The following is an 18,139-nucleotide window of genomic DNA, read 5'->3' on the forward strand; positions in this document are numbered from 1 at the left end:
CCTACTTGGAATCAAAAACAAACATTTGAAGAAGTTATTCATGATGATCAAAACTATGTTCTCACAAAGTATGGGACACCAACAGTTGTCTTCGATGCCTATGAAAATATGTTATCAACAAAGTCGGAAATTCATCGAAAGCGAACGAAAGAGATTTGAAGGAGCAAAAGTACATTTTAGCTCTTCAATGAGTGTTGCTGTCAAAAAAGAAATTTTTCTTTCCAAAAAAACCAAATAAACAAGCGCTTATGATTAGCCTTTCGCAAAAGTTTCAATCAGCTTGCTGTACCACCAGAGTGGTAATTGAAGGGGGGAAAGGGGGAAAATTCCCAGGCACCTCTGAACACTTCCCCGGGACCTTGTTTCCTTTGCGTTTTCTAGGGGGGATCTTGGTAATGACATCAGCCTTCATGTGTAATTACAAAAATTATATGTATAAACAAATAAGAAATCATCAGTTTTTCAACTTACTACTAAGGAATCTGTATCAAAATGGAATCTACTCCGCAAAGACAGAGTATAAAGTTTTAGTACAGTAAGTAATCCGAAACGCTGTTAAGTAACATCTCCCGAACAATGAACAGGTTGAGGTGTTGTTGCAGTCTCTCAAGCTTACAAAGGAAGACACGGAGATTATATATCGAAATGGAAGATGATTTATACACCAATCGGAAGCACTAAGGACGCCTATTAAGAAACTGTTATAATTTTTTTCCGAATGCATATTCTGCATATTCTGTGTGAGTTATATGAGTATACAGGGTGTATAGAAAGTCCGTTGCCACCCTTACAAATCGCAAACGGCGAGACAGATGCCAAAACAGAAAAACATATGTTCGATCATTTTAAGGATACAACGTATCAAAGCAAACATTGTTACGTGCAACGATAATACTGTGCAACAATCTTTCGTGTTAGTTCTTTCCGTAGTCGGGTGTGTTTTCTCTTTAATTCTTGTCTAATAATTGCAGTTATGCATATTTGTAACTTAGATTTAACGTGGTGTTCTAGTGATTACACAAATTACAATTATGAGCACACTTTATGGAGACGCTCTTATAGAGGGTACACAAGATAATTTATATTCTATGTACACTCATGTCCAAAATAATTGTCGCATATCTATAATTGTCTTCTTGTAAGAATATAATTTGATAATGATTTTACAGGGTGCTTTTAATACTGATACTATCTGTATAATCGTGAAATGTATATTTGTGGTATATTTCATAGGAAAAGAATTATAAATACGAAAATTAGATTGAGTAAAACAAAATGTTGCTAAATGGACAAAAAAGAAAGTTTTATTTTCGTTTTATTGTTCTTATTTACTGCTCTTTTGATATGAAATTTGATACATACATTGTGTTTGCCGATTGTGCACATACTAACATTATAAGAAATACGGGGCGAATTCATTATCAAATTATATTCATACAACAACATATTTATAGACATGTGACAATAATTTTGGACATTAGTGTACATTAGTAAGATTCATTTTTCTAGCGCCACGAACTTCGAAGGGAAACTGAGAAACACACCACGCACATGGTTTCTTCTTTTATCGGCAGCCGTATAGGGTATCTTAATGTTAAATGTGGCAACTCACCTCTGTTGATAGTCGTGTTGGGGGTGGGTAGTGCGTTTGCAACTCCTATTGGTTGATACTTTCTTGTAGGCGGAAAAATAGTGTTGCAAAGTTGAGAAAATTTATCTGCGTTGACGGAGTGATGAGAATAGGTACTACATTATTATAAGGCAAGTTTACTCTGAATTTCAGAACATGTTTGGAGCATTGCATGTCTTTTAAGAAAATAAAGCATTTACAAATAATTTTTGAGAATCGAAAAAAGACTCGAGACTATTTTCAACAATTATTTTAATTTCATACAACTTTGCTACATACAGTATGAAAGATTTCAAATAGTAAGGACAAACTCAACATCTGGCCAACTTTTTTCTTTACCCAAAGTATAATAATCATAACAGAAATTTCAACAATAATAATTAATTAAAAGAAGAACGTTTTGTAGAGTTCTTCATTGTGAAGAAAGCTTAAAATGCGTTTTTCCCAAAGTAACTCTTTGTTGAGTTCACCATTACTACCCAGAATGCTTCCTATGTTTTAAAATAGTGTATATTGACCTTGTATTAAACGCTAACGAACTTACTAATACAGGCTGAGACGCCAATTTATACTGAAAACCAGGGGGCGAATCCAGGGGCGATCGCCCCCCAGAAGAGGAAACATTCTTATTATATATATATATATATATATATATATATATATATATATATATATATATATATATATATATATATATATATAACCCATCCCAAAGTTTGGAGCCCTTAATAGTAGCAGTATGACAACCCACCGCCCCACCAGAAGTCGGTCCTGGATCCGCCCCTGCTGAAAACAGAAACAATCTATAACAATATAAGACGAAGTTGAAGGAAGCTGGCCAGTGGCTGCACTGAAAAATATCATTTATTTGCTTGATGGAACTTGAGAAAAGCATCTGAAGAAACCTCAGACAGGATAAATAGTCTTCGGATTTGTACCTGGGATCATCACATTAAGAAAGAAGATCGCTAACACTAGCCTATATTTTTGATTGATTTTTTTATTTGATGCTTAGCGTTTCTTTCAGCAGCGAGACAATATGGGACATGGACCTACAGGTTAATGAGGAATCCGAACGACATGTGCTACCGCCGATAACCGCTTAGGTACGAGGTAGCTACTACCCTACATTTCATTTGTTCGATAAGCATTTCCCTTTTAAAATCTCGGGTTTTCTTTGCATTTCCGCAAATTTTCTAAAGGGAATTCGAAGGAACGAACAAAACCTCGTATAATTGTGCTCTGATATATATATTATTGTTATTTTAATGAAAAATCGTATTTTCGTTGTGAGTGCAGATTGTGGGTAATCCTCTTTCATGTAGGACATTCTTTCATTTTATCTTACAAAAACAATAAAACACAGAATGGAAGATAGGTAGCTACACAGAAACACGAAATTCAAATCAACTTAAATCTTAAATTACTATAAACACAGCGTCTTTATTTTGACATAACAGAATCCTGTTGTTCGCAAAATCATTCAATTGTTGTGTAATATCATGCACTTACTTAAATAAGTATTCCAGAGAAGCAATATACTCCATCGTGGCTAAATGATTGTCTTTTCATATTGTGTTAATAGGTAATGGGTTGACTCCTTAAGGGAGCTTATGTTTTCAATCCTAAGTTAAGCTGTCTGATAATACTCGCTTGCCTTCCCTTGCTATAACGCTCGCTCAGTTCTTTCTGTAGCTAGAAAACAGATCTTGTTTAAGCATACTAAGTGAAAATAAAAAGTTACCTATAGATTAAGAGGGTTAAAAAAGTTTAGGAATCAGTTTTATTCATAGCTCACTGTAGAACACCCTCGTGTCTATGTGGATAGTGTACGCACCTGTGGCGCGGGAGATCCTGGTTCGAATCCCGGCAGAAGTTCATGTTTTTCGGATCCCAAGTTAAGCTGTATGTCCATGTCCCACATAATCTTGCTGCTGAAACGGACGCTAAACTAAAATAAAATAATCATATCATAACCAATCGTATTTATATTCATTATTTATAGGTCTCCTCATTGTTAAGCCGACAAAGAAAAGGATATATTTCTCGAGTTCGACTCGACAATGAAAGCGAAAGGAATAACATGAACACGAGGAAATTAAACATTTTTTCTTTCTGTATTAATAGCACAATATGATTCTTATAACAACAGTAACTACTAGTTCATAAATTTGCAACACTGTTTTTAGTTCGCATATTTTCTATCTTGTCATTTGTGGCGTACTATAATTCGGTGGAAGTTGACATGGATGATGACTGAGATAAAAGATATATTATAAACGAATATATATATATATATATCTGCTATAGCTGCTTATGACACATTTTCCAGTATGTTAATTAACTTTGAAAATTTACTTTTACTAGTGCAAAACTTTGCTTAATTCATTTACAGTTCAATGTAATAGAACTTAACATTGTTGTATACAATTTAAACTCGTACAAGTAATTCTTATTTTTAACATAATACATATACATTAAGTTGTGCATATACGTGCACATAATGCATACAGGGGTAGCATATACTGTATTAATTTTAAAATCTAAGGGTGCTCTAACACATAGCAGCTATTGAACACTGTACTAGGTATAAAACTGTAGTGAACCATGAAAAAAATATTGTAATAAAAATATTTTTTTAAAACTTTTTTTAAGGGTTTGCTTTCAATTAATACGAAAAAATAAGGTTCCAAATATATGAAAAATCCTCAACATATAACTATATCGAGTAGTAGGAAATTTGGTGCCAATATTGGACAGTTGACCACAGCAGACCTATGCACTCTCAGAGAGTGGTAGACTTTTCAACATCGTTTCTTTAAAGTATTTTTTATTTAAAAAAATAAAAAAAAAAACATATCAACACTAAATTATACATAGCAATAAGATTGCGGCTCAGTGTTTTTCTACTTAAATTTATTAGGCTGTTAAGGCCCATATTCTACTTCTATTAATCATTTTTTTCAGTTTTAACAAATAAAGACAACTATTACATTACATGGTGTTCTCATACAATGGTACACTTCTTCCAGTAAAGTCCGTGATACAGCATGCGTACGCAGCAAGTATAATTTTTCAATGATAAATAAATAACTACTCTGTAATTTGTCAAATTTCTTCTTGTTCTTCTTATATCCGGTGGGTCAACTAGGGATCAATGCTATATAGTTGAAATCTGTGTTCTATCACACTGTGATGATTAGGATGGTCGCAGGGTGTTCTCATAGGCCTATAATGGTTTACCGGTATTTCCTCCATTGAAATCGGTGATACAGCTCATAAGGGTATTCCATATTAGGACACCTTACTTGGGCTAGATCTCAGTGACTGTTTACATCTTATACACAGATATATAAGGTACACAATAACGTATTTTTTGTTGCGCTACTGTACACACAGTGTTGCCAGAGAACTTTTTTGGAAAAAATCGAGTTTTTTTTTATGATTTTTAATATTTCTTCTGCTTCTTCTTCTAGTCGGTGGGCAAAATGGGAAACAATGTTAAATCGTTGGAATCTGCGTCCCATAAGCTTTGCAATGATATATTACTAATTGGTATATGTTAATTAGGAGGGGCACAGGAGATGCGTAAGCGAGACTTTGCGAATAGTAGTAACGCATGGCGGCCATGTTCGAAAATTGTCTATTCCGGCCTTACTCCACCTTGGAGAGTGGAAGACTTTTCGCCATCGTTTTTCTCAGGTATTTTTACATAAGAATCCGTTAACATAATTTGTATTGCAATTTGTTCTCGGTTCACAACAATTTTCCTAGACTATAAAGTTAATCCGTTTTCAATAGACATCTAATTCGCAACTCACTATCTATCTATCTATCTATCTATCTATCTATCTATATATATATATATATATATATATATATATATATATATATATATATATATATATATATATATATCTGTCTGTCTGTCTACAGATGGTGATCAGAAAAATGGAAACACCTGAACGAAATTGCAACTAACCAGGATAATATGGTGACGGGCCACCTTTCGCCTTCAGAACAGCCTTGATGCGACGTGGGATGGAGGCATAGAGGTCGTGAATGGTAGCAAGTGGAATTTTACACCATTCCTCGTGCAGGGCATCGGCCAGTTCTCTGAGAGAGGATGGAGGTGGAAATCGTCGCCGGAGTCGTGTTTCCAAGACGGACCACAGATGTTCAATTATGTTGAGATCTGGGGATTGGGCGGGCCAGGGGAGGTGTTGAACTTCATCCCGATGTTTCTCAAACCACGCTGCAACAACGCCAGCTGTGTGAATGGGTGCATTATCGTCCTGGAAGATGGCGTCATTGTCCGGGAACAACATCCGGACCATAGAATGCAAGTGGTCTCCTAAAATTGCGACATAATCGTTGGCAGTGATTCGTCCGCTAAGTGTGACCACAGGACCCAATGAAAACCATGATATGGCGGCCCACAGAATCACCGAGCCGCCGCCATGTTTCACACTGCAGATCATAACCTTCTTTGGGCGTTCTCCACACATAAACACGGCCCGTGGTTGGGAATAGGGTGAAGGATGACTCATCCGACCATATCACACGTTTCCAGTCCTCAACAGTCCAAGTTGCATGGTCGCGGCACCATTTGCGGCGTGCGAAAGCGTTATGGTTCCTGATGAGCGGTTTGGCCCGTGCAACACGACCCCGTAAGTTCATGTCATGTAATTGGCGGCGGACTATGATTGTCGAAACAGGGTGGGGGAGGTGCTGATTGAGTTCATCCGTCACTTGCTCCGCAGTGGCACGACGGTTCTGCGTGACAATGCGCTTTAATACCCGGCGTGACCTGTCACTCATGATTTTCTTCCGCCCATTGTTCCGCTTCCCCGATGTGGTTTTCCCGTGTGTTGTGTAGGCCGTCATCACCTTCGACACTGTCCCACGCGACACACCTAACACAGTAGCCACTGCCGTCACACTCACTCCACATTACCGCGCACCAACAATTTGCCCTCTTTGAAAATCTGAGAGGTCTCCCATTTTACACTACTTCCGTCTGCTGCAGCCACTAGACACTGTTGTTCCACTGCGCCTGACGTAGTATGGAGACCGACCTAACACACCACCACCAGCGGTCCGGCGCTGCGGACGCCACGACACCACTGCCAACCCATACATCTGACGTGTTGCCAACTACGGGTGTTTCCATTTTTCTGATCACCATCTGTATCTATCTATCTATCTATCTATATCTATCTATCTATCTATCTCTCTCTCTCTCTCTCTCTCTCTCTCTATATATATATATATATATATATATATATATATATATATATATATATATATATATATATATATATATATATATATATGCATATATATTTCCTCGAAGCTGTTTAGTGTGAATTGTAGGAGCTCAAATTCTTTTCTGCAAGTATACTGTATTTTACTACACTGAAAAGAACAAGTACATCTTACGTTCAGGATTTCTCTATATACAAAAAATCATAAGGGTATAATGCTTTTCTTATGACGTATCTAATGCCAGTTTTAATCATTTCCTTCATGATTTCGAAAACACTTTCACATCTTTTCACATTTTAACCAAGTTTTGGATACTTCTGTGGCTACATTTGTTCATCAATTGAATCTTTCATTGTTAAAATGGAATTTGTTTTAATATGTTTAAATGCAACATATCCTCTTTTACGATTGAATTATTTAATAGCTGTTTTAATGATAAATTAAAATTATTTCAATAACCATTCGGATCAGCTAATATACACACATAAATTTGGTATAATACACAGCTGTGTATATAATAGAGTAAATAAGAACAATTAAATACTTAAAATAGCAAATTTAATTATTGAGAATATTGAAATATCTTGTTGTCCGCGAAATGGAAGGCCGTAAAGGAGAAAATCACTATGAGTCATGTTGATTTTCTGAAATATAAAGTTGATACAGTTAGGAATAAAGGGCCTTATGCAGAGTCGTTCTGACGCGTGATTAGTACCATACTAAAGAATTCGACTAACATGTGTTTCCTACATGCTAATCATATGTCAAAACGACTCTGTATAAAGCCCATATAGTTGATATGAAAACATCTCTCAATGCATTTATTTAACGATTTTGTTAATAATGCTACGCAAAGCAGAGGCGGCCCACCACCAGGGTCAACTACAGTAGACATCGACTGCTATTGTGAAATAGGTAACAAGATACCAATGTCAAACAGTGGGTGCAATAGCTAAGACATCTAAGAGGGCTTCAAGTGTCTTAAACTCACGCTCTAAGGTGTCACGTCAACTGCATAAGGTGGTATCTTTGGCCAACGAGCATTACATAATTGACATCCGCACATTGGTAGCACCGTTTGCAGTAGTGGCAAAGACATCCGACTTGACAAAAGAGGAGTGAGAGCGTGTTATTTTCTCAAATGAGAACATATTTAGTTTGAGTGGTAATTTTGAATGTACATTCATCTGGCGAAAGGTGGAAACATTCTACAAATCCAGGAACATTGTCGAACATTATCATTTTGATGGTCAGGAGTTCTTGTATGGGGACGTATAATGTTGCATGAGTATACCGATCTCTAACTTTTTGAACGCGACACACTCACCGGTTAACCTTATTGTAAACCGTATCCTTAACCACGTGCGTGTTTTCAGAGGTGTAGTCGGCCCCAAACTTCTTCTTTCTGGATGAAAATGCCTGACTGCATCGAACAGTGCAGCAGAGAGAGCGATTGGAACATGAAGATATTTGGCGAATGAACTGACCTGCCCGTTTCCCTGACTTGAACCCCATTTCCAGTTAAAAGTTTTCCTAAAATTTAAGGTAAGTAGTCGGACCAAGTAAAGGTTACTTCGTATATATAGCGTACGTTCAGCAACAAAATTTTAAATTAAAAAGCGTGGACACTTTATGGCACTCCTTGGTTAGCTCTGCTGGTGTTAAAAGAAAGGTAAATTGTCAGCGTTTTAAAAATGTATTGCACATGGGAATTCTCTCTTCCAGCAGACATCTTAGTAGTTGATCAACATAGAGTTGAACAATAAACATATGAGACGTTTCTCAATAAATTAAAAAAAAATCTACATGGTACTTGTAATACCAAGTGCAAGTACTTATTAGCAACTTTTTTTTTTATATAGTTTTCACATCTTCATCAGTAATTCGTAATTAGAGGTTTATGTCAGTACACCTTCAGTTATTTTCCTGATAAATACATGCGTTATAAGTCATGAAACATCAAACATTAAATAATATTAGGAATTTCTTCCCTAACCGTTAATAGAATTTCTGGTGTGTTCATAATTTTTAATTCACACTAACAATTATGTGCTACTATTAGTGATGGGCAGTGGGAATATTCCCGGTGGGAAGGAATTTAAAAAATTGGAATATTCTCGGTTTTTTTCCCTGGCCTATAAATTCCTGGGAAGGAATTTATTTCCTTTCTTTACTTTATCTTCCAAATTATAAGAACAATATGACTAATTACTTTATTTTAATATATTATGATTTACTTCTAGGTTTTAAAGAATTTGGAGGTTAAAAAATTTAAAATTATTTGACTGTACTGTATTTAACTAAGAATATGATTTTTTAACTTCCATTTCCATTTACATTAAAAAGTAGGGTAATTGTTTAGTATAGGGGGCCAAAATCTTATATATAAAAGAGAACGCACAAATCCTTTGTTCCCTCATCACGCTAATACGGCTGAACCAATTTCTTTCATTTTTGGGGGGTTATTAGGATTTGGACCCTAGATGGTTTTTATCATATCACTTTAATTTTTAATTACCAGTGTCTTGAGATAATTGACCATTCAAGTGTCCATAACGTACAAATCCTTTGTTAGTTCATCATAGGTAAAAATAAACGTATTTATATGCAACCCGCATGACCGTGTCACTCGGCGGGTTAACATAAATGACAGGCGATATAATGTTAACATTTACTGCAATCTTCTATGGTTTTTATCATATCACTTGAAAGCGAAAAAGTAAAACTTATCTAAGTAACAAAGTTTATTGCGTTCCGGGGTGACCGCAGCGAAGCGGGGTGAACGCTGCTAGTTAGCAATAAATAGGATGATTTACGGAAGAAATGAGTTTGATAGCAGTGTTCAAGTAGTCAAGAATGTATAGAACACAATTTTCTAGGGCAGTAGGGAATTTGTATAAACCGTAAAGGTAAGTGCAAGTAATTTATATGAAAAGAGAAAGTGAATTGTTGGTAACGAAGATAGTAAACAACGTGCCCTGCGGTGCTCTAATCCGCCTTCACTCGCTTACGCTCCCTTTGCAATGCTGTCTGAATTTAATGTTGGTAACGTAATTTAACGTATGAAGCCATGAAACAACCGCACCGGAATAGAATATCGCAAAGAAGTAGGTGCAAAATCTGGCCCCTCAAAGCTAAACAATAGCCAAAAGTAGCAAAGTACCGTACTAATTTACAAATGATGAAAAGGATCCATTTTGTAAAGTAATGTAGAATTATGTAGAAATAGAGATGAACTACTATTAATAAACCCTGAACCACCGTTAGTAATAGACGTCGTCTGTCTCCTCTCTCTGACTCGAATTTCTGAAGAGGAGCTCGGACTTCTTTTACATGTGAATTAACGCATGAAATTTCGAGAAATGGGCAGGAAGAAAGGTCGTGTGTGGCAATGTTACATGCAAAATTAGAAAGATAGGAAAGTATCTTGTAAATATTGTGAACATTCATATTTATGCGCAAATGTTGACAAAATGGTGGGACACGTGTCTTCTGGCAGTTACCCAATCTAATTTGTTTATAACATTTAAAAATTTAATATGTTTATAATATCAGTAGTAGAGTCAAGGTTAAAAAATCCACTTACATGTAAATTTAAACTGTTTAGCGGTTTAAAAGTATGTGGACTTACTATACCATTTTTGAAACATACAGTATTTACTTTCATAGAACACATTGTCAATAAATATCCATTTATGCGTACTCTCTAAATATAATAAAATATTAATAAAATAACATAATATCGTTCAGAATATACATTTTAAAGACTCCTCTGGGGACAACAGTAATAATATACTGTGATATAAAAACGAATTTAACTTTGAAATTATAATATAGTAATAGAATGCAATATTCTTTGTGATTGTACATAAATTCTCGGAAAATTCCCATTTTTGAGAATCTTCCCGGGGATATTCCCGGGAATTTACCCATCACTAGCTACTATCAAGGTAAGTATTAGCTAATTTCTTATTTACTGAAACATATTTTGTGGAACATGACTACATTTCTTATCGCATCTATTTTTTCTTACATTTTGTTGTAACTCCGGTAATAACAGAGTTACCCTATGTTAGGGGACTTTTGAGACATCCTGTATATGCTTAAAATAATCTATTTTTAATTATTAAAACTAGACGTTTAGCCTTCGGTACGCTGCACACTTTAAGCTGAAACTATGTTTAACAAAAAAGTTCTATTTGTTAACATTCCATTTTTATTTTTATTTGTCCATCAATCAATATGTTGTGACACAGATATTAATGCTCAAATTTTAAATGTGGCCCTTATTCTAATAATAAATAGTAAATCATGTTCATGCTTACCATAAGCACTATCCATTTTGAAACAATATATTTTATGTTGCATGTTAAACGTCACAGTATATTAGTGTAGAAATACACAATTATTAATGCTCATATCTAAATATGGCTGGAGCCCTTGTTCTATGTCGAAATAAGTAAATTGAAACACTACAGGTTTTAAGTTGCATCTAAATCGTCATAATAGTTTTAAATTGAGATCTCCTGACACTAGCGAGATGTGTTATTAGACAGGAGAAGCAGGTAGGGCCCTTTATTAGGGTGACTGTTTACTATTAGCAATTAAATTGATGCCACAGAATGAAGCAGTAAGAATTTGCCTTTTGATAGCCTACTTAGATCTGTTAAGTCACTGCGGCAGAAACTTGATAAATCTATGCTTTATGGAATTGAAGGCTTCTCGCATTAGAAATGGCATACTTTACTCTGTAATATACTTAAGATTTCTTAAGATTCTGCTTTAAATAACCCTTCCATGTTCTTGTTTTACGACCCGCTCGGGAGAGTAATGCTTCCGCAAGTACGTTTTTCCGCGCGCTACTCTAGCCAGCGGTTTTATGCGCTATCCTAGCCAGTTGATGTAAGTTGGTCACAAAATTTATATCATGGAGTACAAGGGGAACAAAACGAACCCTATATCATGGAGTACAAGGGAAACAAAACGAGCTCTGCGGGGCTTCTAATCCGTTCCTACTACTACTACTACTTATCTGCACAAAAGTAAGTAAATCACTTTTTTGAGTATTATTTTCATATTATTTTCATGTAAAAAGTGTTATAAAAATGTAAAAAAAAATTCCTCGGGCCGGGTTTGAACTCACGCCAAAAGAGATTTTCGTTACTAGCATACAGTGCTAGTCCACTCGGTCACAAAGACCAACAGGAACAATTGTTTGATTTCTGCTATTTGAATGCAATGTGGCAAGAAATGGATAACGCCAACCAATCAGAACTGTGTTTTTCGTTCCTACTTCCAGGAACATTACTCTCCTGAGCTAGTCCTCTTGTTTTACCGAAATCTGTTTTTCATTTCACATTTTCGACTTGGGTAATATACCTTGTATATTGTCCATGCGAGTGACTTGTTCCGCCTATCTTAAATGAATTTATTATATAATCTGGTGTTCTGCAACTACTGTAATATTCAGATTTACATAGTTTACTAAATTCACCCTTTGGTTCACCTCTTTACGTTAAAAATAATTATCTATGACGATTTCATTGTATCATAAAAAATTGAAAACCTATACAGCATGGTGCTATATTTGATACTGAATAAAAAGCACAGTCCACCGCACTAGACTTTTCTATTTCACACCACACTACGCTTTACTTTATTATACTTTAAATCAAAGAGTTCATTTTAATGCCATATCAAAATCGGCAAGTCTTTAGTTTGGCCATTTGATTCATTTTTTTATTATTATTATTATTCTATTTAGTGATTTGTTCTTTAGGTTCCACATATAAAATTGAAAATCGCTATGTTTATGATTCTAAATCTCCTGAACCGCCTGACCTATCTCGATCCAATTTGTAACGTGGATGAGTTTCGAGACTGGGCTGGTTTTAGGCTATTCACTTTGATAGTAGAATTTAGGGGGTTGGGGAACAGGGTATAAAAAATGAATAAAACTTAATAACTCCTGAACCACTTGACTGATCTTGAACAAATTTTCAACATAGATGACGTTCAGGCCTGGGATTGCTTTTATTATTTAAATTTGACGGAGCAAGGTAGGGGAGAAGAAGGAGGGGGAGGTATATAAAAATCAGTATATATAAAACTGAAAGTTACTATTTTCGTAACTTAATAACTGTTGAACTATCAGACCGATCTCAATCAAATTTTCAAGATACAAGAGGTTTGGATCTGGAAACATTTTTGTAATTTCACTTTAACGGTAGATCCTAGGCGGGGGGAGTGGAGGGAGACGTATAAATAAAAACTAATAAAACCTAATAACTTTTGAATCACCCAATTATGGTGTTGCTACCTTTTCTCTTTTCCTCTAGTAGCAAACGTTATTTATAGTTGAAACACGCAATATATTTCTCCTCGTGACTTCAATCATTAATATTTTTATGGTATATAAGTTAGTATCCAGTGTTCAGTAATTCGATTTCAATTTAAACAGGACAAAGAAATAATATAATACCATTTATTGCAGACTTTGGCATTTATTTCGAAGTTGGTCCTCCGGCTGGTTTTCGACAAAATACGTAATAACAGCTATGAAAATTTAAAAATCATCAATTTTAAGGATGGCTTTAAAAGGGCATAAAAGAGCAGGGTAGGGTAGAGTAGAGTAAGATAGGAATAAGTAAGGTAGTCAGTGGTTCTATTCAGCCGGTTCGCACCGGCTTGCTAGAACCGGTTGTTAAACTATTTCCAGTTCGCAGAACCGTTTGTTATATCCAGACATAGCAGTAAATTCTACCCAGTTATATCTAGGAATAGTAAATTTTAATTTAACTGTCATTTCAGAAATTCTTGTAGCTACAGGTATAAACACACGATTTCTCAGAACAAGGTATAAGCGTTTATTTCTTAATCTCAAATTCTCGAGTATCAAGAATGAGAACTGGGATCACATGAGTGTAGTGGTGAGGTGTATTTGAAACGAATGTATACCATTATCAACAACTTTGTACCCATTGCTAGATTAAGGTCTTTCCAATACTTTTTGACAACTATCTAACTTGGGTAATTCGTTTCCAAGATATTCGCAGTGCTACCTAATTTCGTGACACCGTCTTGTAATGTAGTGTTGTGTAGATCTCTATCTACTTATGGTATCCATAAAAAATAATCGCTGTTGTCTACCTTGTATAGTTTGTTTGATAAGAGCGTTATGTCTATCTACCTACCTATCATCTACTCCTCCGATATCTATCTATCTATCTATATATATATATATATATATATATATATATATATATATATATATATATATATATACTGTCTGTTTCTAAACAACACCGACAACGTTTGGGAGGTGATTCCTGACACCAATATAAAACAAAAGGTATAGACCAACCTGGGTGCACAAATGCTTTCTTTCTGAGTTATAGGCTGCCGAAAACATGAAAAAATGAACTTTAAAGGTCCATAACTCAAATAGTATTGGACCTACTAAAGTCAGGTCAAGACTTCACTGAGAAACTAATATATGCCTTACCCACATATCCATGTTCTAGAGTTCTCTGGTATTTCAGCAACAATTTTTATAGAGGTGGTGAGTACTTCAAATTATATGCCCGTAGCAAAACTCCCTTTAAAAATTGTTGAGTGAGTACCGCAGAATTCTGAAACATGTATTTTTGGTTACTGCACATATTAGTTCCTAATTGAAGTCTTGACCCGACAACGGTAGGTCCTATAGTTTTGGAGGTATGGACCTTTGATGTTCATTTTTTCATGTTTTCGACAACTACGAAAGGAAGCATTTGTGCACCCAGGTTGGTCTATACTTTTTGTCTTAACTTGGTGACCTTGTCGGTGTTGTCACCGACTGAAGGTAGTGTAACGTCGGGTTAGCGTAGGGTGCTGTTAGCACAATTACATACCAGGTATATGCCTATCATGTTCCCTCAGATACATAGGAATGTGCCCAGTATGCCTGATGTACCCACGAGGGAGAAATCACATGGATTGCAAGTGATAGTCATAGCCTATGTCAGCTCCTAGACACCTGCCTGACATGTACCTGTAGAACATGCCTAGTATGATCTAGGTATGTTCTTGGCAGAAGCGAATATCCTCCATAGCCTGGCATGTACCTTATGTACCTCAAAGGAATATGCCAAATGTACCCTGTATATCATACCACCTTAAATAAATAATAATCCCTTGATAAAAATGGATAATTTTGAGTACGTTCTTATTCTTTATCCCTAACTACGTGAATAATTAACTGATCACATATGTATGAAAGATTCATCTTAATTTTTATTCATCAGTTATATTATCTCTTTCTTCTAAATTCATCATCCAAATTTGACCCATTTGTTGCTTCTTTTGTTTAAGCGATTATATATTAGAAGCATCAAATGCATCAAATTTGGGAGATGAATTTAGAAGAAAGAGATGATATAACTGATAAAAATTAAAATGAATCTCTCATACAAATGTGATAATGTGATTAGCTAATTATTTACGGAGTTAGAGATAAAGAATAAGAACGTACTCAAAATTATCAGTTTCACCAAGAGTACTACTTATGTAAAGGAAGAGGTTCGGGTGTTTGAGATGGATGTAGAAATTGCTTACGTGACTAAGAATGATTCCATACCGGCACCAAGTACCTGGATAAAACTATGTATCATCTGAAAGCTCTTGTTATGAGAAGTACGAAACCGTTTTCAAATCACGGGCAAACCCCCAACCTGATCCTATAAGAGGCCAGTTTGTTGGTGCTTTTAGCCTTATGTATGGCATATTCTAAAGAAGTAAAGATGAATGTTAAGATACATCACTCGCAAGCGCCTGAGCCCATCATGTTCTTTTTTGTTTTTCCTTGCTAGAACCTGACTCGGGCAAGGGTTTGATAATATCATTTTGCACCCAGACGCACCCATTTGGTCAGTGTTACCAACGAATTGTAAATGCAATGTGGCAGATGGTTTCTCTACCACTGGATGTATATTACTGTAACGAGGCATAAACATCATTCGTCACTAGAGAAAATATACTGTGGACGTATTCCTCTCTCAAAGACCACTTCATAGTGTTTCCAACCAATTGTAAAAATGAGAAGGTGTAAAACAGGTTCTATACGATAAGACGTTATACACCAAGTCTGTCCCTGTATGGGGTCAGGTTGCGGGTTTGCCCGTGATTTGAAAACGGTTTCGTACTTCTCATGGCAAGAGCTTTCAGACGATATATAGGATTTATCTAGGTATTTGGTCCCGGTATGGAATCATTCTTAGTGAGTGCAAGAGTAGTTTAAGTTGACACTGCAAAAATAAAACAGACACAACGGCTCAAAGTCCATTCACAGTGTCTTCAACGGCCCCAAATAAAATTTCGTCATCGCACCTCATCAACAAATAATACTACCTAACAATATTCAAAAAATAAATAGAACAGTTAATATACCGTATACGTAGAAAACTACTGCATTGAGGAAGTGGAGCAGAAAGCGTGAGAAACCGTTGCATGTTACTGCGCGTGAGCAAATACAAACAGCTGACTGTTATTCGTGCGTCGCTGTAGATATCAATTATGTGTCATAAGTATCTGAAAATGTATGCACTAAAGGACGTACATAGAACATAAAAGATATATGTCCCAAGTGACTAAAAAAAATTACTGTCATAGTGTGAAACTGAGCCAGATATATAAATGCTACATTTGTGGTACATAGTCGCAAATGTCAATTAGATGTAACAGGTACCTAAAACTTTAGGCAGCTGAAGTACATACTTAACACATGAATACTATATGTGTCAAGTGTCGGGTACCTAAAAAAATAGCTAGGACATCTAAATGGCATTAAATGGCACATGCCTAGTACATATTGTGCTGTTAGTAGTTACTAAAGTTTGGACGCATTTCATTAAAATTAATAAGAGCGGAATTTCTCGTCTTGCATAAGAATACTAAGTAGAGTCTCTGGATAACTGCAACCATGTTCAGGATACCAATGCTCGTTACTTTCCCACAATCCGACCAACCGATAACCTTACGCAAAGTAGTTCCATTCGCTTGCAAAATTGTTCAATGTTTATATAACCGTGTATAAAGGAAAATAAACACACCTTTCGCTCTTCTTACATAGGACTCAAACATGGCATTATAAAGCACACAAACGAACAAATTATCAACTTCTTCCCCGTAAATTTTCAAAATTTTGCTAGAAACGGATGACTAACTTTGGAACTTAACTCCATACTTTTATGAGTTGCTCTTTATTATGGGTCCAATGACTGACTTCCGTCAATTTTTGAACCAGAAAATAAAAATAAAATTATAATATAGTGCACAATAAACAATAAAAAATATATAATACACAATAGATAACTTATCTTTACCTGTAACATGAATATACAGATGACAACTGCAAATAAATTCATATTTCTTCCCGTACATGACTGCAAGAACATCTTCATAAATGAGAAAAACTAACGGTTAACAATTTTTAAATAATCTTTGTGTATTGTTGGTTTGCGTACACAATGTTGTAATAAGGCATTTTATTTAAGCAAACTATGGCTTGTTTGTGAGAAGTCAAGCAGTCAGTTGAGACGTTTGTGGTATAATAGTAAGTGTAGCAAACCTCTTATGGTTAACTATGGCACAGAAATATCAATATCATTATTAAATAACTTGTCAATAAGTTTATTTAACGTTGAATTAGGATCATTACTTTGTCTTTATTTACAAGAAAATGACACTTCACCATAATTAAGGAACTCAGGTAATATTCTGAGCATAAATATTGTACTTAATTATGGACATAAAAAGTACTCAAGTAGCAGATGAAACTACTAACACCTTTCAAATGTAAGGTGTTAAGAACATAATAGTGTACGTAAAACGCAGAAGCATTTTTAATCATTGTATCATTATTATACTTGCATAAAATATTACTTCTCAATTCTTAGATCTGTATTTACTCATTTAACATGTTCGTTTTCAATTTAGAATATGCGGATAGGTTTATTCCCAATACATAACTTGGTTTCGGAATATTACAAATTCAATATTATATCAACTGTAGTTTAATAGTTTATGACTCAATTACGACTTCCTTATGGTTAACCTCGTAATACCAACTGAAGTACTTAAATCACTCTTTCTCCCGCACTATATATATATACATCGGCGCAAATCTGTCTTCAACATTGGGGGGACGGGTAAGACCGGTCCCATATATATATATATATATATATATATATATATATATATATA

At 35.2% G+C, this 18,139-nt stretch overlaps 1 protein-coding gene across 2 annotated transcripts in view; it reads right to left on the minus strand.

Moving 5' to 3' along the window:
* Nucleotides 1-17,376, minus strand: part of LOC145683442 (uncharacterized) — a 207,104-nt gene extending 189,728 nt beyond the window's left edge. For both annotated transcript variants that reach the window (XM_081754781.1, XM_081754780.1), the window contains exon 1: nucleotides 17,260-17,376. In XM_081754781.1, coding sequence (XP_081610907.1) covers nucleotides 17,260-17,337 — 78 coding nt within the window. In that variant the 5' untranslated portion in view covers nucleotides 17,338-17,376. The remainder of the gene's footprint in view (nucleotides 1-17,259) is intronic.
* Between the last annotated feature and the right edge of the window lie 763 nt (nucleotides 17,377-18,139).

Source organism: Thermobia domestica, chromosome 4, assembly GCF_964235325.1.
Source record: "Thermobia domestica chromosome 4, izTheDome1.hap1.1, whole genome shotgun sequence".
NCBI lineage: Eukaryota > Metazoa > Arthropoda > Insecta > Zygentoma > Lepismatidae > Thermobia > Thermobia domestica.